We start from the raw sequence: 15324 nt of genomic DNA, 5'->3' as shown, positions 1-15324 counted from the left end.
CAAAATGCCTCCGGAGAGCCGACGCCAACGCCACGTAGTTGTAGCGCTGGTCCCCGGGTACATCCAGCAATGCCTGGCAGGCCTTCCCCTCTAGGACGGCGTTGAGGTGGCCCACCATCTCCACCTGAGACCAGCCGTTTGCCCAGGCCGCCATCTGGAACTGGGCCTCAAACATTTGCCATGGGATCTCCCCATTATAACGGCTTGGTCTCACCGGCGCAGGCTGGAGCAGGGGTGGCGGGCTGGACCCCGCTGGTCTGGCGTCTCCTTCCTGCCACATGGCCTGAGGCGACCCGGGAAAGGGTCCCCCTTCCGCTGAGTAGATCACCGTTGGGTAGCCCTGATAAGGGCTGTGGCCACTGGCGGTGCTGAGGGGTCGTCCGGGCCCCTGGCAGCTGCTGCTCGCCCCCAAAAGGTGCTTTAGGGGGTCACTCGGCTGCTGGGGGAACCGGCAGTTCTCTGAGTCCGACATCATCGGCCGTTCACTGTCCATCCTCCCGCTTCTGACACCAATGTAATGAATTTGGGTTCGTTGAGGACGAACACAGAGAGTTAAATACTGCGCTTTATTTCTTCTCCGTCACCACCTGCCAGCAGCACTCCCGCACCCAGACGAGACAGAGACACAAGACAAGCCCGCCAAGAGCGTGGTCCCGAGAGAGAGAGAGAGAGAGACATCAAGGGGTGCGGAACCAGGGAACTATTTACATGGAAAACGGGTGATCTTCCCAGAGTGTACGCCCGTTTCACTGTTACCTGGATACCTCTTGGGGGATATCCTCTATATCCTCTTGGGGGGAATATCCTCTTGGGGGATATTCTAACAACAAGTGATTATAAGACGATCTGTCAAAGTGCAATGAAATACAATATGCTGGACAGTATGCTTCTCAAAGTGCTTTACGGGATAACAACAATAACAACAACAATTTTACAAGTCCTGGGAGGAAGAATATAATCAATATTAATAATAATAATAAACTTTATTTTATATAGCGCTTTTAAAGGTGGCTTTTTTAAAAAAATAACTTTTTTTATTGCATTTGCATTTGCACACAGAGCAGTGTTTACTTGAACATGCAGATGCCATACTGAATAATTCCTGCACACAACCATTGCAGCGGAATTTGCATCGTTTGGCAGGGCTATGATTCATACAAGTGGATTTGGAGAATGTATTTACATTGGGTTGCTGTAAGTGGAGCACTAATAAGCCCAAAGCTCTACTTATTATTTTACAAGAGAATGCACCTGACAGGCTGGACAGTATGCTTTACAGGATAACAACAACAATAACAACAACAATTTACAAGTTCTGGGAGGAAAAATATGATTAATAATAAACAATTATATTTTATATAGCGCCTTTAAAGGTTGCTCCTCAAAGCGCTTTACAGGATAACAACTGATGAAACAACAGTGGCTGGGGGTTGAAAATACCTGTGAAACCGGTTTGTTCACAATGTACTGTAGACACAGAGTGTTACACCAACACATTAGCATGTTAAAGCGACTCCATTGAGGAGCCGGGCGCAATAATTGTTTTGTTCCTTGACTTTCTGATCTGCAAGGCCATTTGGCTGCAGCGAATGTGAATTCTGGCTGTTATTGCCAGATTGTGATAAAATAAAAGTATTTTAATCAAGATTCCCTTATAAAATGAACGTGAAACAAAACAAAAACTAAAAATAAGATACAATCTACAGACATTCACAACATAAACATATCTTAAAAAATGTACATATATTGTTTAATTATTACTTTAAATATATACTTTAAGTTACAGAAACAGCCAGTTAATAAAATCGTTGCAATTTTGTTCTTGTTTGGAGGTGGGGATATTCTGACAACAATTGATTTAAAGACAATCTGTCAAAGTACAATGAAATACAATCCGCGACGGGGGTACCATTAAAGCGGAGACGACGAAAATAAAGTTTATTATTAATTTGCTGGACAGAGAGGTGAACATTATTATGCAGAAGACAAAGATAACGATTTACGTTGCATTTCCAGATTGTGAATCAATAAAAATATTTAATTAAACACGGGTTTGCGATTTAAAAGGAAATGGGGTGACGGTAACTCTTAATCAAAATAAAATAAAATAAATAAAACAGGTTTTGATAGTTAACCACTTTTTATGTGCGAAACACGGGTGATTTTTCTTCCTCCTGATCAGTTTAGAAATCTGTGTACGCTGTAAGGTTTTTACTTCCTAATTAAACTTTTAAAATACGCGTTTCGAATAGAAGCAGCATATGCTGTTTTCTTCCTGCTATGTAGAACAGATCAGCAAGTTTTTTTCTCTCCAATCAGCGGGGTGTCAGATGGTGTCAGCCAATCACTATTCTGAAGCCTACCGTAATCTCTGGTATAGGGACACCCCCAAATTCTGTCGCATTTTCATTTTAGGAAATTATGAAACGCTCGGTTAAAAGCAAGGGAGACTGTCTGTATAGTGGACATAAAAACAAGAGTTTGCTGTGGCGTTATTGGAAACCCAATTTTAACACAAATCGCCGGCATTATATCCTATAAGACACAGACCGGCGCCAGACGGGGAGAATGCCCAGAGCATTAAAGAAAATGCAGACGAACTAGGGATTGGACAGTTTCCAAGTGCTTGTAAAATCGATGGAAATGTTCAAAGAAATGTGCAAAAGAAATAAAAAAATAATGTATTCCTTTGTCATATTGGCTAGCTAATGTCCTCTCTTTGCTAGTTACCTGTGGCTGTGTTTCTGCTGTCTAGATTCTCAGGCGGAGGAACGTAAACAGCTTAATTTTCGTGTTAAATAATTTTTTAAAATTAAAATTCATTCTATACAGCAATCGCATATTTGGGGACCGTTTCATAAAACTTTCATGCTTAAAATGTTTAGGGAGAAATGGAAGACTGGTGTGTATTTTTTCTTTAAACTACCATGACCAGCCATATACAGTACAGTTTACATACAGTAATATGTTTATGTTCCTAAATTAATATCGTTTATGACCTTCAGATGCATTATGCTCCTCTTCTTTTTATGCTCAGCTACTAAAATTTCCCTTTAGTGGTAAAATTTCATATAAATATTCAATACTAAGCAGATTAAAATGTGCACAGTAAAGAGATTAAATGATTAAATCTTTTCACTACCAACCAATGCACCACGAGTGCCCCTGTCGGTCATTTTGGCCAGCCAATCACTTAGCGCGGTGGACTGAGGTGACTTGTGGGTAGTTGTGTGCGGTACGGGTTTGTACCGTGCATTTTGAATGGCTGCATCTGTAGATAGATAGATAAGACTTTATTGATCCCGAAGGGAAATTGATGTGTTACAGCAGCCCAAGACAAGCAAAAAGACAGACATCAGAATAGACGAAATATTAGAATACATACAGTAATACAAAATAAATATAAAATACAGTAAATAAATAAAAATAAATACATAGGTGTGTGCTAAATATGATCATAGTCACTGTAAAAACAATAAAATATGTGCAAAATGTGCATAGGTACATACAGATTGAGTTTCCAAAAAGTACAATGGAGCAACATGCTGTCCATAGACGAGCAAATGAAGGGCTAACAGTCCTAGCCTAGGGCAGCGTTATACACCCTGACAGCCGCCGGGAGGAAAGACCTGCGGAAACGTTTCCTTGAACACCGTAGCTGGAGCAGTCTGTTGCTAAAAGTGCTCCGCTGCCCAATAACAGTCCCATGAAGCGGATGAGAGGTGTTGTTCATGATGGCTGTGAGCTTGGTCAGCATTCTCCTCTCAGCCACCACCTCCAGGGGGTTAAGGCTCAGCCCCAACACAGAGCCAGCCTTCTTGATAAGTTTATTGAGCCTATTTGCATCTCTTGTCATGATGCTGCTGCCCCAGCACACAACAGCGTAGAAGATGGCCGCTGCCACCACTGATTCATAAAAAATGTGTAGCAGTGTTCCACACACACCAAAGGACCTGAGCCTCCTAAGAAAATAGAGTCGGCTCTGACCTTTCTTGTACAGGGCGTCAGTGTTACCAGACCACTCCAGTTTATCATCCAGGTGTACCTCTAAGTACTTGTAGGACTGCACCCCCTCTACGTCCTCACCCTGGATGGAAACAGGGTTCAGTGGAGACTTATTCCTTCGAAAGTCCATGACCATTTCTTTGGTCTTGCTGGTGTTTAGCTGGAGATGGTTAAGATGACACCACTCCACAAAGTTGGTAATCAAGCTCCTATATTCCTCCTCCCTCCCCTCTCTAATACACCCCACAATTGCAAAGTCATCCGAAAACTTCTGCAGATGACATGCCTCAGAGTTGTACCTGAAGTCAGAGGTGTAAAAGGTGAACAGGAATGGAGTGAGGACAGTCCCTTGTGGAGCCCCAGTACTGCTAACAACCTGTTCAGACACACAGCTCTGTAGCCGTACATACTGTGGCCTGCAGGTCAGATATTCTATAATCCAAGACACTAGGGGAGTGTCCACCTGCGCCGCTCTTAGCTTATCTCTCAGTAAAGGTGGATGGATGGTGTTAAAGGCACTGGAGAAGTCAAAGAACATAACTCTCACAATGCTCCACGTCTTCTCCAGGTGAGAGTTAGCTCTGTGTAGCAGATAGATAACTGCATCCTCCACTCCCAAGTGTGACCAGTAGGCAAACTGCAGGGGGTCCAGTGCTGTACTCACCAGGGTTCTGAGGTGGTCCAGTACTAGCCTTTCCAGAGTTTTCATTAGATGAATCAACCTGAGTGATAAGTTCTTTGTTGATTACTACCTGTGAGTGATCACCAACTGCTCTGGGATCGAAAATTATTTCTTTTGTTTTCTGAACATTCAGAATTGGGCTCTTGTTGTCACACCATTGCACAAACCTTTGGATTTCTGACATGTATACAGATGAGCTGCTACCTCAATGCTTTAAGCCAAGAACAGCTGTATTATCTGAGAATTTGAAAATTAAGTTGCTTTGACTACTGCTTGTACACTCATGTGTATAAAGTGTGAACAGAACTGGAGAGCTCACACAGCCCTGAGGGTAACCTGTGCTAATAGATCGTGACTCGGAAAGAGGTTTGTTGACCCTGACATACACTGTACGATTTGTTAAAAATGAATGGTGCCATCTTATAATGTTATATCCCTGCTGCCTTTTCTAATCTGCTTCTCTTCCTTCAAACTTCAGATCTTCTCAAAACCTTAAGAAGAAGCACTATTCCAGCACTTACTGTAGATCTCAGCCTGTCATCTCCATAGCAGCAATGCACTGTCTGCCATATCAGAATAGTAAGTTTCAATGATAGAAGCTGAGCTTAATCGTAAGAGCAGCACAGAGCATCAAGAAAAAAAAAGCTATAGTCAAGAGGACATGGCTGAAGAAAGACGGGGTTTAATTTAGAAGCATGGAAAAAATAAGGGAAAGAGAAGAGAGTTCAGTGCTTGCCTTTGTTAGATGGATGTTTTCTTTTTCTGCTGCCTTTTAACTTGCAATACACTCACCAAAGAAGGCTGTGTGACAAGATGCAGAAGGGTATGGGATTTAGGCTCTAGTCTGTCTGGAGGCGTAGATTCGAGTCAGTTGAAGACAGTCAGCTTCTCGTTTTCAAAAGTCACTTGACCACTGAAATGACTTCAATTAGTTATTCAAATGATCAATGCCAGTTGGTCATTCCCCACAGCTTTCTGGGGACTGTATTTCGCTATAATCAGAGTCAAACTTTTGACTCCTGTACATAACCCAGAAGCATCTTTGTTCCTTGTTTCATCTGGGATACTGAAGTTTACAAGAGGTAGGATTCTGATTAGGTAAAGCAGAGGTGCTTGTGCCTGTGCAAAGTGTCTGCTTGCTCTTGTGTCTTACTATTTTGAGGCCCAAACACAGACAGTCTTGTTTTTTTTTTAAATAATGAGTCAGCAAACACAACAATACCAACAAAAATGAAAATTGGAGGTCCACGTATAATGTCATTAAGGGAGAACATAAAACCTGAATGTTAAGTGGGGAATTATTTCTCATAAGAAATCATGGAAATAGGATTAATGATGATAGGGAGGATGTAAATATTTTTTAATGTGCAACATATTTATCCATAAGAATTGTATTACAACAGTAATGGGGACCAGGTCATGACAATTCAAATTTACAATAACATACATTCACATTTTCTGTGTGTAAACAGAATGATTACTGTAATGACCTGTTAAGTTGAGCACTTAAATGTAATTTAACCTTGTCTGAAACTTTTATTAAGACTTAAAACAATGAGAGAGCTTATGAGTGTGTGTGAGTAAGGAACATTTAAAACATTACATTCTTTTAAACATTAATCTTAAAAATGTAATAATCCATAGGCATCATTATATATACTGTAGCACATGTGTTATGCTGAGCCCATGGATAGAAAAGGGGCACGGCAAGGTAATTATTTCCAGAGCCTGTTCAGTGGTGAAGACTGAAGTAAGATACAAGATGTGAAAAGGGTTAACTTAAGTCCGTTCTGCTTGAAGATAAGACTTCTAAGCAACAGGAGTTTATGGCAGGAAAGGGAGAACTGATAAGGGTTCCAGATGCCAGCCATGAAACCCCAGAGGGTAACTTAAACATTTAACATTTAACTTAACATTTGGCCAAAAGGCTGTAAACTGGCCAGACATCGTGACCTCCCCCCCTTTACCATAATAATGAGTGATGTCAGACGCGGCAGGAAAATGTTATATAAACTGAAAGTTTGTACCGGCACTTTGAACAATACTTCGGTTTTGTTGTTTCTTGCGGGAAACAAGACTTCAGTTTTATTGTTTCTTGCATGCAATAAACTCATCGTTTAACTTCATCTCAGGATCCAGAACCTTATTCTTTCTGTTACAACAAGACTAAGGAGTTTATTAGATGATAATAATGGGAGAAAGAAGGAGGGATGTTGGACGGTTAAGATAAGCAGGCAGGAAAATGGCAGGTAGCAAAGATGTGCAGGAAGAGCTGATGGATCTGGGATGAAGTCAGGGAGGTTTGATAGGTAGTTAGCAGTAGCAAGGTCTGGGAACTGGAGATGGGAGACTGGAAACTGGGAAAAAACTGTAGTTACTTCCGGAAACCTAAAAAAGAGAGCAAACACACACAAGAGTTATTGACTCAATGTCTGAGCCCTGAGGAATGGTTCCTCAGGGCTTAAATAGTGTGTGAGGTTCCCTAACGAGGCTGATAAGCCCAGCTTGATCTTGTTGAGGATGGTCCTGATGAGCTCCTTCTATGTGTGAAATGCACCGTGGATTTTGATGGAATAATTGCAGGAGCATTGGGGCTCGTCAGGGCATCACAGATGAAGATAAAACTCCATGAGGGAGTGGTTCACGACATCTGTTGTTGACCACTCAGCACTCCCAGATGAAACTGCCCTCATATCCTCTGGCAGCGGATCCAACCAGACTGGAGGTCTCGAGGACAGGCATGTTGTTGGATAAAACACAGTGTCTACGTGAAAAGTAGCCTTTTTTATGTGAACTTTGGCCAGCAGCTTGGCAGTAACTTCCTATCAATGTAGGTGTGGTGGTGGGATGTTGCTGAGTACCGGCAGCCATGGTAGTGGAGTAGGACCAGCGTTCCAGTGATGATATGCATAGACGTGTTAAGTTGTACGTCAATCATCTTGGTATGGGATGACCTGGACCAGACTGGGGCACAGTACTCTGCTGTTGAGTAGCACAGAGCAAGTCATTGAGAGGAAACTACGGAGAAGCTCAAATTCACTCATTCCACCCAGAAATGCTGGAGCCTAATTCGTCAACTGGGAGCTGCTTAAAAACCACCAGCTCAATCAGCTGTCAGCCCTAATGGTGTCGCTAGTCATCTCCTTCAGGTGGTGAAAGCACCTTTAAAGAAGGAACACCAACATCAAGTGCAAGACAAGTGGCGGCAGTACTCCCTCCAAAAGACAGGTGGACTAATTTGTGCCAGCCAAGAGGCATTAAAGGAATCAGGGCTTGACTCTGTGTTACGCAGTGTAAACTCAGGCAGTGCTGCAGGATATGACAACGTCCTGCCTAAGTTCCTGAAACATTTAGGCCCAAAGGCAAAGATATGGCTCGCTACTTTCTACACATGGATCCTGCAGGAAAAGAGGATCCCACGAGTTTGGTGCCAGGCAAAGGTAATTGCCATCCCAAAACCTGGCAAGGATACAAACAGTGTGGCTAGCTTCCGCCCGATTTCCTTGCTCTCCGTATGCTTTAAGTTACTGGAGCTTTTGTTTTTCCAGAGGATCTGCCCATTTTTCGAAAATTCCATCATAATTGAGCAGACACGTTTCAGACAAGGACTTAGCACTTGCGATCAAGTCCTTGCTCTGACCACGTTCATCGAGAACGGATTCCAGCAAAACCTTAAAACTAGAACAGTTTTCCTTGACCTAACTGCGGCATATGATACGGTGTGGCATGCAGGTCTGTTGTTGAAAGTATCCATCCAGAGTGTTGCCATGCTGGGTAGTCGAAATAGTCTAACTTTTCCTCCATGACAGAAGATTCCGGATTCACATGAAAGACAAATGCAGCTCTTGGAGAAAACAAGCAAACAGACTACCACAAGGTTCAGTCTTATCTCTAAGCCTCTTTAACGTCTACATCAACGATCTACCAGTGACCAAGTCTCTCAAATTCATCTATGCCAATGATATTTGTCTCGGAACCAAAGGTCACACCTTCAATTAGGTAGAGCATGTGCTGAACAAAGACATGGAGACAATGGTGGAGTTCCTCACTAAGTGATGTCTTCAGCCAAGTGTGACCAAAACTGTCTCCAGTGTCTTCCATCTACACAGTGGAAAGGCTATCCAGGAACTCAATATTTGCCTCAAGGGTTGGCGTATTAAGCACGACCTGAATCCGGTTTACCTGGGTGTGACCTTGGATAGATCATTGACCGACCACGAACACTTGAAGAGGATAGCAGCTAAAGTCATTACTCAGAATAATCTGTTTAGTAAACTGGCAGGTACAAGTTGAGGTGGAAAGGCTCAGACACTTAAGACATTTTATTTAAGATAAAGCTATTTTTCAATGTTTTTCCTAGAAATTTACGATTTGCTATGGCCTGGATTTAGTTTTTTAGGTGTAAACATAAAGTGGGAGATTTTTATCACCATGGTCCATAATATGCATCAACTCACCATCAAATTTAAAGAAATGTGAAGGTATGTGCATTTTTTATCTGTTTGGTTTAATATAAATAGCTATCTATATTTCAATAGGTGTGATTGTGTTTAATGTGTTTTATATAACAGTTTTGTTATATAAAACAGTTTTGAATTAAAACCCATGATCCCATCTAACACTACAGATTTCCCAATGTCTAATAATAACTAATTTCCCTACACACACAGAAGAGGTGTGTAGGCAGTTGTAGTGTGCTCTCACGAGGCACCAGTTCTGTAGGGGTTTGGGCATTTACTGGGACAATTATTAATTGTGGCAGTAAATAACAAAATGATTCTTTTAATGGTCTTAGAATCCAACCATGCGGTATAACTCAAACAACGCACACACACAGGTACTAATACACGAGATACATTTATTAATACATAGAATGTGCATGTAAACCTAACAGATCTTATCGTGAGGGTTAGCAGAATACATAAGATATATATGTATTCAGTTACAAAGAGTTACACATATCAAGAGGACATACGTTAGGTATATCATTCATTTAGACCGTTTCATAATTGAACTTGGTTACAACTTCTACCTTAGATACTCAAAACAAGTACATAACTCTTAGGAATTAAATTGATATCAACTGGTTGGGATAACAATTGAATTCTCAAGCTGTGATGCAGTGAAGTTGAATACTCATCCAATCTCTGGGGATTCAGATCTCCTGCAGGCACAAAGAAACAGTTGCAGACTTGTTGCTGTCCAATCCGCGCTTTCTGGCTCGGTGCCAAGCAGTGCTCGGTTTGCGACGGTGCGCTGCTGATGCTCTCTGAAGACTGGCTAGTTAGTTTTGGCTGAAACTAGCAAGAGTTTGTGCACAGGAGAAAAGATGACTGTGTGTACCAGCAGGTCAGGAAGAAGACTGGTTTGTTCCTGATGAAGCACTAATTCAGCTGTCCAGAGTTCCGACCTGTTCACAAGGCTTGCTGCTAATGCTAACCTCAGGTGGATCCTTTGGTTACTCATGGCAACCTCCGCTCTCGACTCTTAGAACAAAGGAAAGTTCTGGCACTCGGACACACTGGCCATTACATGGTAGTCCAGGCTGAGTCTCAGGATGGTCAGGAGGCGCGCTGCGAGAATGTCCTGCCCTTGGGAGCCTTTCTGCTCCTGGGCACAGTCCTGCCCTGGAATTGTCCTTTTTGGAATTGTTCTTGGAATTCTTCAGGCTCTCTGTGTTGCCTGTTTTTACCTGGAGGAACTTCAGGTCGTTCATTGGCTAAAAGTTTCATGGGCATCAGAGACCCACGTGGGGTTAACCTGCCCTACCAGTTCCTGATTGGCTGATGATGAGTAACCATGCCCTCTGACCTTGGGGTTGTAAACCACTTGGATGAGGCTCTCCTTTGGAATCTTGCAGACTTTTAGGCGCCAATGGATGACCATTGATCATGATAGCCAGGCTTAGCTAAGTGCATCCCTATTTGGGAGCTGTCCCTTATCAAAATAAAACCTTAAATCAGTCTGCATGAATAGCTTCTCTGTGGCTGCACCACAGAGATGAAGAGTGAGATGGGGCCTCATTTGGGAAAGCACAGCAACACTTAATTCTGTCTTATTAACAAGCATTGCCGCTACACAGTTAAGGATAATTAATGTGATGAAAAGTGCAGGTCAAAGTGCAGGACTAGATAATATGAGTGGAAGAGTTTATGCAATATTTTTAGCATGCTTTTTCAGATTTTTTTTCAGATTTGTCTTCACATTTACAAATCATTCCCCCTCTGTGGAAGAAATCTACTATTCCAATTTCAAAATGTAACAGGCCAATAACCAATATTTCTGGCACAGAAACTCTAAAAAAACTTCAATTTAAAAAGTACTGTAACTTTATAAGATGGATCCTATACATCTGAATAAACTAGTCTAAACATATCAAGTTGGGGAAATGGTTATGTGACATTTGCTAAACTTCCACTGGATGAAGCCTATATCTTGTCCGCTCTACTGTACATCTTGTAAATTAATACCTATAAGAGCAAACACACAGACATCTCAATAAGTGTCCTGACAACACAGCCCTTGTTAAAGTTCCCAGAAAATCATCATGGGCCCATTCTAAATTATTTCATTAATTGGTGCAATTAGTTCTCTTAGAAGTTACATATCTTGAGCCAGCAGCCATATCACCCTGCAACTCACAACTGGCAACCCACTGAAGCTAAGCAGGTGTGAGCCTGGTCAATGCCTGGATGGGAGACCTCCTGGGAAAACTAAGGTTGCTGCTGGAAGAGGTGTTAGTGGGGCCAGTAGGGGGCGCTCACCCTGTGGTCCAGGTGGGTCCTAATGCCCCAGTATAGTGATGGGGACATTATACTGTAAATAAGCACTGTCCTTCAGATGAGATGTAAAACCGAGGTCCTGACTCTCTGTGGTCATTAAAAATCCCAGGGTGTTTCTCGAAAAGAGTAGGGGTGTAACCCTGGTGTCCTGGCCCCATGCCTCCTAATAATCCCCCTCTATGAATTGGCTACATTACTTTGTTCTCCTTCCCCCCACTCTGATGGCAGGCATTGCATTGGAGTATTTCTTGGTCACAGTTAATGGCAACGTCAGCTCAAAGATTTGGTTCAAACCATAAAATGGAGACTGGTGTGCCAACAAGCAGACACTGCTGATGCAGGATTAATGCTAGGAAAGAGAGAGAGAAGTTACATGTCTTGAAAACAAAGGAACTTGTCTCTTATTTTAAGAAATATTGAAGACACCTTAAACTTACTGTTATTAACAGTCAAATTGCAGACATTGTCAATGACTACAAGTACTTGGGACTGGACTCATAGACACAAACCAAAGATGGGACGAAATAAATGGGACAAATGAGACATTTTTTGAAAAAAAGGCCAACAGAGACTCTTTTTTAAAAGAAAATCCACTATTGCAAAGTAGATTGAACTATTTTCACATTCGTCTAGAACAAAATTATTGAAAGTATATTAAAATACTGTCTCACTATTGTAATAAAATTATTAAATTAAGTAGCAAAATAATCAAGTGACAGTAACAGCTTTTTTTTTACCAAATACAACAGTATCGCTAAGAGATGATAATTTTGTTCTTGTACTAACTTACTTATTTTAATTTTGTTCAAATAACATTTTTTTACTTTTTACACCCCTTGCAAAAACACAAATATACAAATTAATGCATTCAAGAGGCCTATGTCCTTGTCCAAACCTGCCTAATAGTAGAAAGTAGGTATAAATTAGTTAGAAAGCAGCAAGTAGCAGCACAAATTGATTGGCAGGGTAGTGTAATGAATGCTCAGATAGATTGTACTAAAGGCCTGCACGTATACCCCAGTAACAGAAAATTGTGTTTTTATTTCTAACAAACATTTATTAAAAAATGCAGTTAAGACTGGTCATTGATTTCAGGACACTTGTAGCACAAAAAGCTATATAAGATCTAATATAGGGAAATCTTGTTCTGTTACATAAATATGATTGTTAATGATACTGCAGTCTGTCAACAATAGATTGTTAGTGATACTGTAGTCAGTCATGTGGGATTAATATCTTATTTCACGAACATTTCATTTAATTTCATGTTATTTTCCCTGCTCTGGGGCTGTAAGAGATCCTCTGGATAGATGTAATTTCCTCTTTTAGCACACTATGAACTCATATGATCATGCCTCACAGGACCAGAAAGCATGATAAAAATATTTCACACTCACTGTTGATCGCATTTCCTCTCCTGATTTTCTGAGATCTGCAACAAGGTAAGATTATAATTGGCTTAGTCAATCGCGTACTGTAGTAGGAGAAATATATTTTATATTTCAGGCACAGAAATATAAAATGAGTCACATATGTAAGATTGTCTTGCCAATGTGACTAAGTATACTTTTTCACACACTTTGAAAGACTATATACATTGTAGTTCCTTAATTACAAGGAATTATTTTTTTTTGTTTGGAAAACTACTAAAATCTTTAGCTAATTATAAAATCAAAAACTTACACTGTTTTTAAGTGTTGAAAGCAGATAAGGAGCATCTAGAGCAAATTCAATTGTTTTATTTGAATAAACAACCTAATACAAGGTAACAGTCACCCACAGTTATTTGATACATACAGCTTTCTGTACTGGACATGAATTCTACAGAAATTAAACCGTTGACCTTACTCACAGGTATAAATGTAGCTTTTGATTTTTTTTATCATTGATGATTCTCATGTTGCTAATATTTACTAGATTGACTTATACTCAGTCTAAATCTTACTTAAAAACTAAGAAGGATATGAATTGTATTCATAGAGAATGAATGTGACCTTTTCTTAGAAATATGATATTTAGGGATATGAATTTATTTTAGTTTATCATTGGTTTAAAAATAATTTGTCTGCATGTCTTCAAGTTTTATTTTTTAATTTAGTTACTATTTTCACAGGATTTCTTTTTTCCTCAATGGAATTTGTTTTAAAAGGCAGTGATGTCTGCTACTAACCACACAGGATCATCAGTCACAGAATTCATAATTGTCGGTTTTCCTGGACTACAAGACCAGGGGAGCAAAACCATCCTCTTTTTTGTATTCCTGGTATCTTACATCATCATTGTACTGGGGAACCTGTTGATCATACTCATATTTGTCTTTGATGAATCTCTTCACACTCCCATGTATTTATTGATCTGCAGTCTAGCAATTGTTGATATTTCTTTCACCTCTATCATTGTTCCAAAAATGTTAGCATTATTCCTGTTAAATTCAAACTTCATTTCATTTTATGCCTGTTTTACTCAGATGTTCTTTTACATGAGTATGGGTACAGCTGAAGGTTTTCTTCTCACAGTTATGGCTTATGACAGATACCTAGCAATCTGTAAGCCACTGCACTACCATAATAAAATGACAAACAGCCTGGCCATTAGACATGTTGTGTGGTGCTGCATTGGTGGATTTCTTTCGTTGATTATTCCTACGATACTTGCTATGAGGCTCCCCTTCTGTGGACCTGACAAAATTCTACACTGCTTCTGTGATCATTCCTCAGTTCTCAGATTAGCCTGTGCTAATGTTGTCATCAACAACATTCTGGGATTGACCATAGCATTGTGTGTGCTTCTCATCCCTCTGTTCCTGATCCTGCTGTCCTATGTGATGATCATTAAGTCTGTGCTGCAGATCTCCACCTCTGAGGGGAAGAGCAGAGCTTTCTCCACCTGCACATCACACCTGCTGGTCATCTCTGTCTTCTTTCTCACAGCAACCTGTGTCTACATCTCCTACAGGGTACCTGGAGCTTCAGCAGATTTGCGCATCATGGCAGCAGTAGTTCAGAATGTCTTCCCTCCCCTCATGAACCCCATCATCTATTGTTTGCAGACCAAAGAGATCAGGAACAGTTTAATTAAAACCCTGAAAAAGAGGAGGGTATTTCCCCTCTCAAGGTGAAAGGATCCAGGGTTATTGCTAAATAAAATAGCAGCAAGTTGTCCAAGAAGACATTGTCATTCTGTTCTAACACTTTCTCAAGAAATTTTAAAGACCTAAATCAATTTCTTCCAACTTCTTAACAGTTTTTTTTTATCATTTTTCAGTTTCACAGAAATTAAGATGTAATGATTTTTACATTAAACTGAGATCAAATTTATTTCAGTCTTCAGCAGAAGTAACGTTTCCACCCATAAATAAGTGGATACAGACAGGAAATGTTGAGACTTTTTTTTCCTGTATTGTATATGTATTTTTGCTGTTAAAGTTTCTACATGTAAGTCTTTATTTTCATTGCATTGTTGAGACTGAATTTTTTCTCACCTGGAGAGAGCAATCCACTAATTTCCAGAAGAGAACCATGACCTCAGTCTTGGAGGTGCTGATTCTCATCCCAGCTGCTTCACACTCAGCAGCAAATCGCTCAAGTGCACGCCGAAGGTCACAGTCAGATGATACCAAAAGGACAACATCATCTGCAAATAGCAGAAATGCCACCTTTAGTAAAAAACCCCACCAGACACCCTCACATCCTCGGCTGTGCCTTGATATCCTGTCCATGAACACCACAAACAGGAGTGGTGACAAGACGCAGGCCTGATGGAGTCCGAGACAATTAGCTAGATAATTATACTGTATACTGTCTGCCTTACTGTTATTTTGTTGTTGCTTGATTTGATTTCGGCAAAATAAAGCTA

The 15324-nt window shown here is 40.7% G+C and overlaps 1 protein-coding gene across 1 annotated transcript; it reads left to right on the top strand.

Moving 5' to 3' along the window:
* Nucleotides 1-13624: 13624 nt before the first annotated feature.
* On the top strand, nt 13625-14587 carry LOC148836378 (olfactory receptor 6N1-like). The gene has a single exon (XM_088912729.1). It carries the CDS (start codon nt 13625-13627, stop codon nt 14585-14587), a length of 963 nt encoding a protein of 320 aa, XP_088768855.1.
* The last annotated feature ends 737 nt before the right edge of the window (nt 14588-15324 follow it).

This window comes from Atractosteus spatula, chromosome 4 (genome assembly GCF_055471065.1).
Source record: "Atractosteus spatula isolate fAtrSpa1 chromosome 4, fAtrSpa1.hap1, whole genome shotgun sequence".
NCBI lineage: Eukaryota > Metazoa > Chordata > Actinopteri > Semionotiformes > Lepisosteidae > Atractosteus > Atractosteus spatula.
Note: the sequence above shows the minus strand (reverse complement) of the source record. Positions and strands in the feature narration are given on the sequence as shown.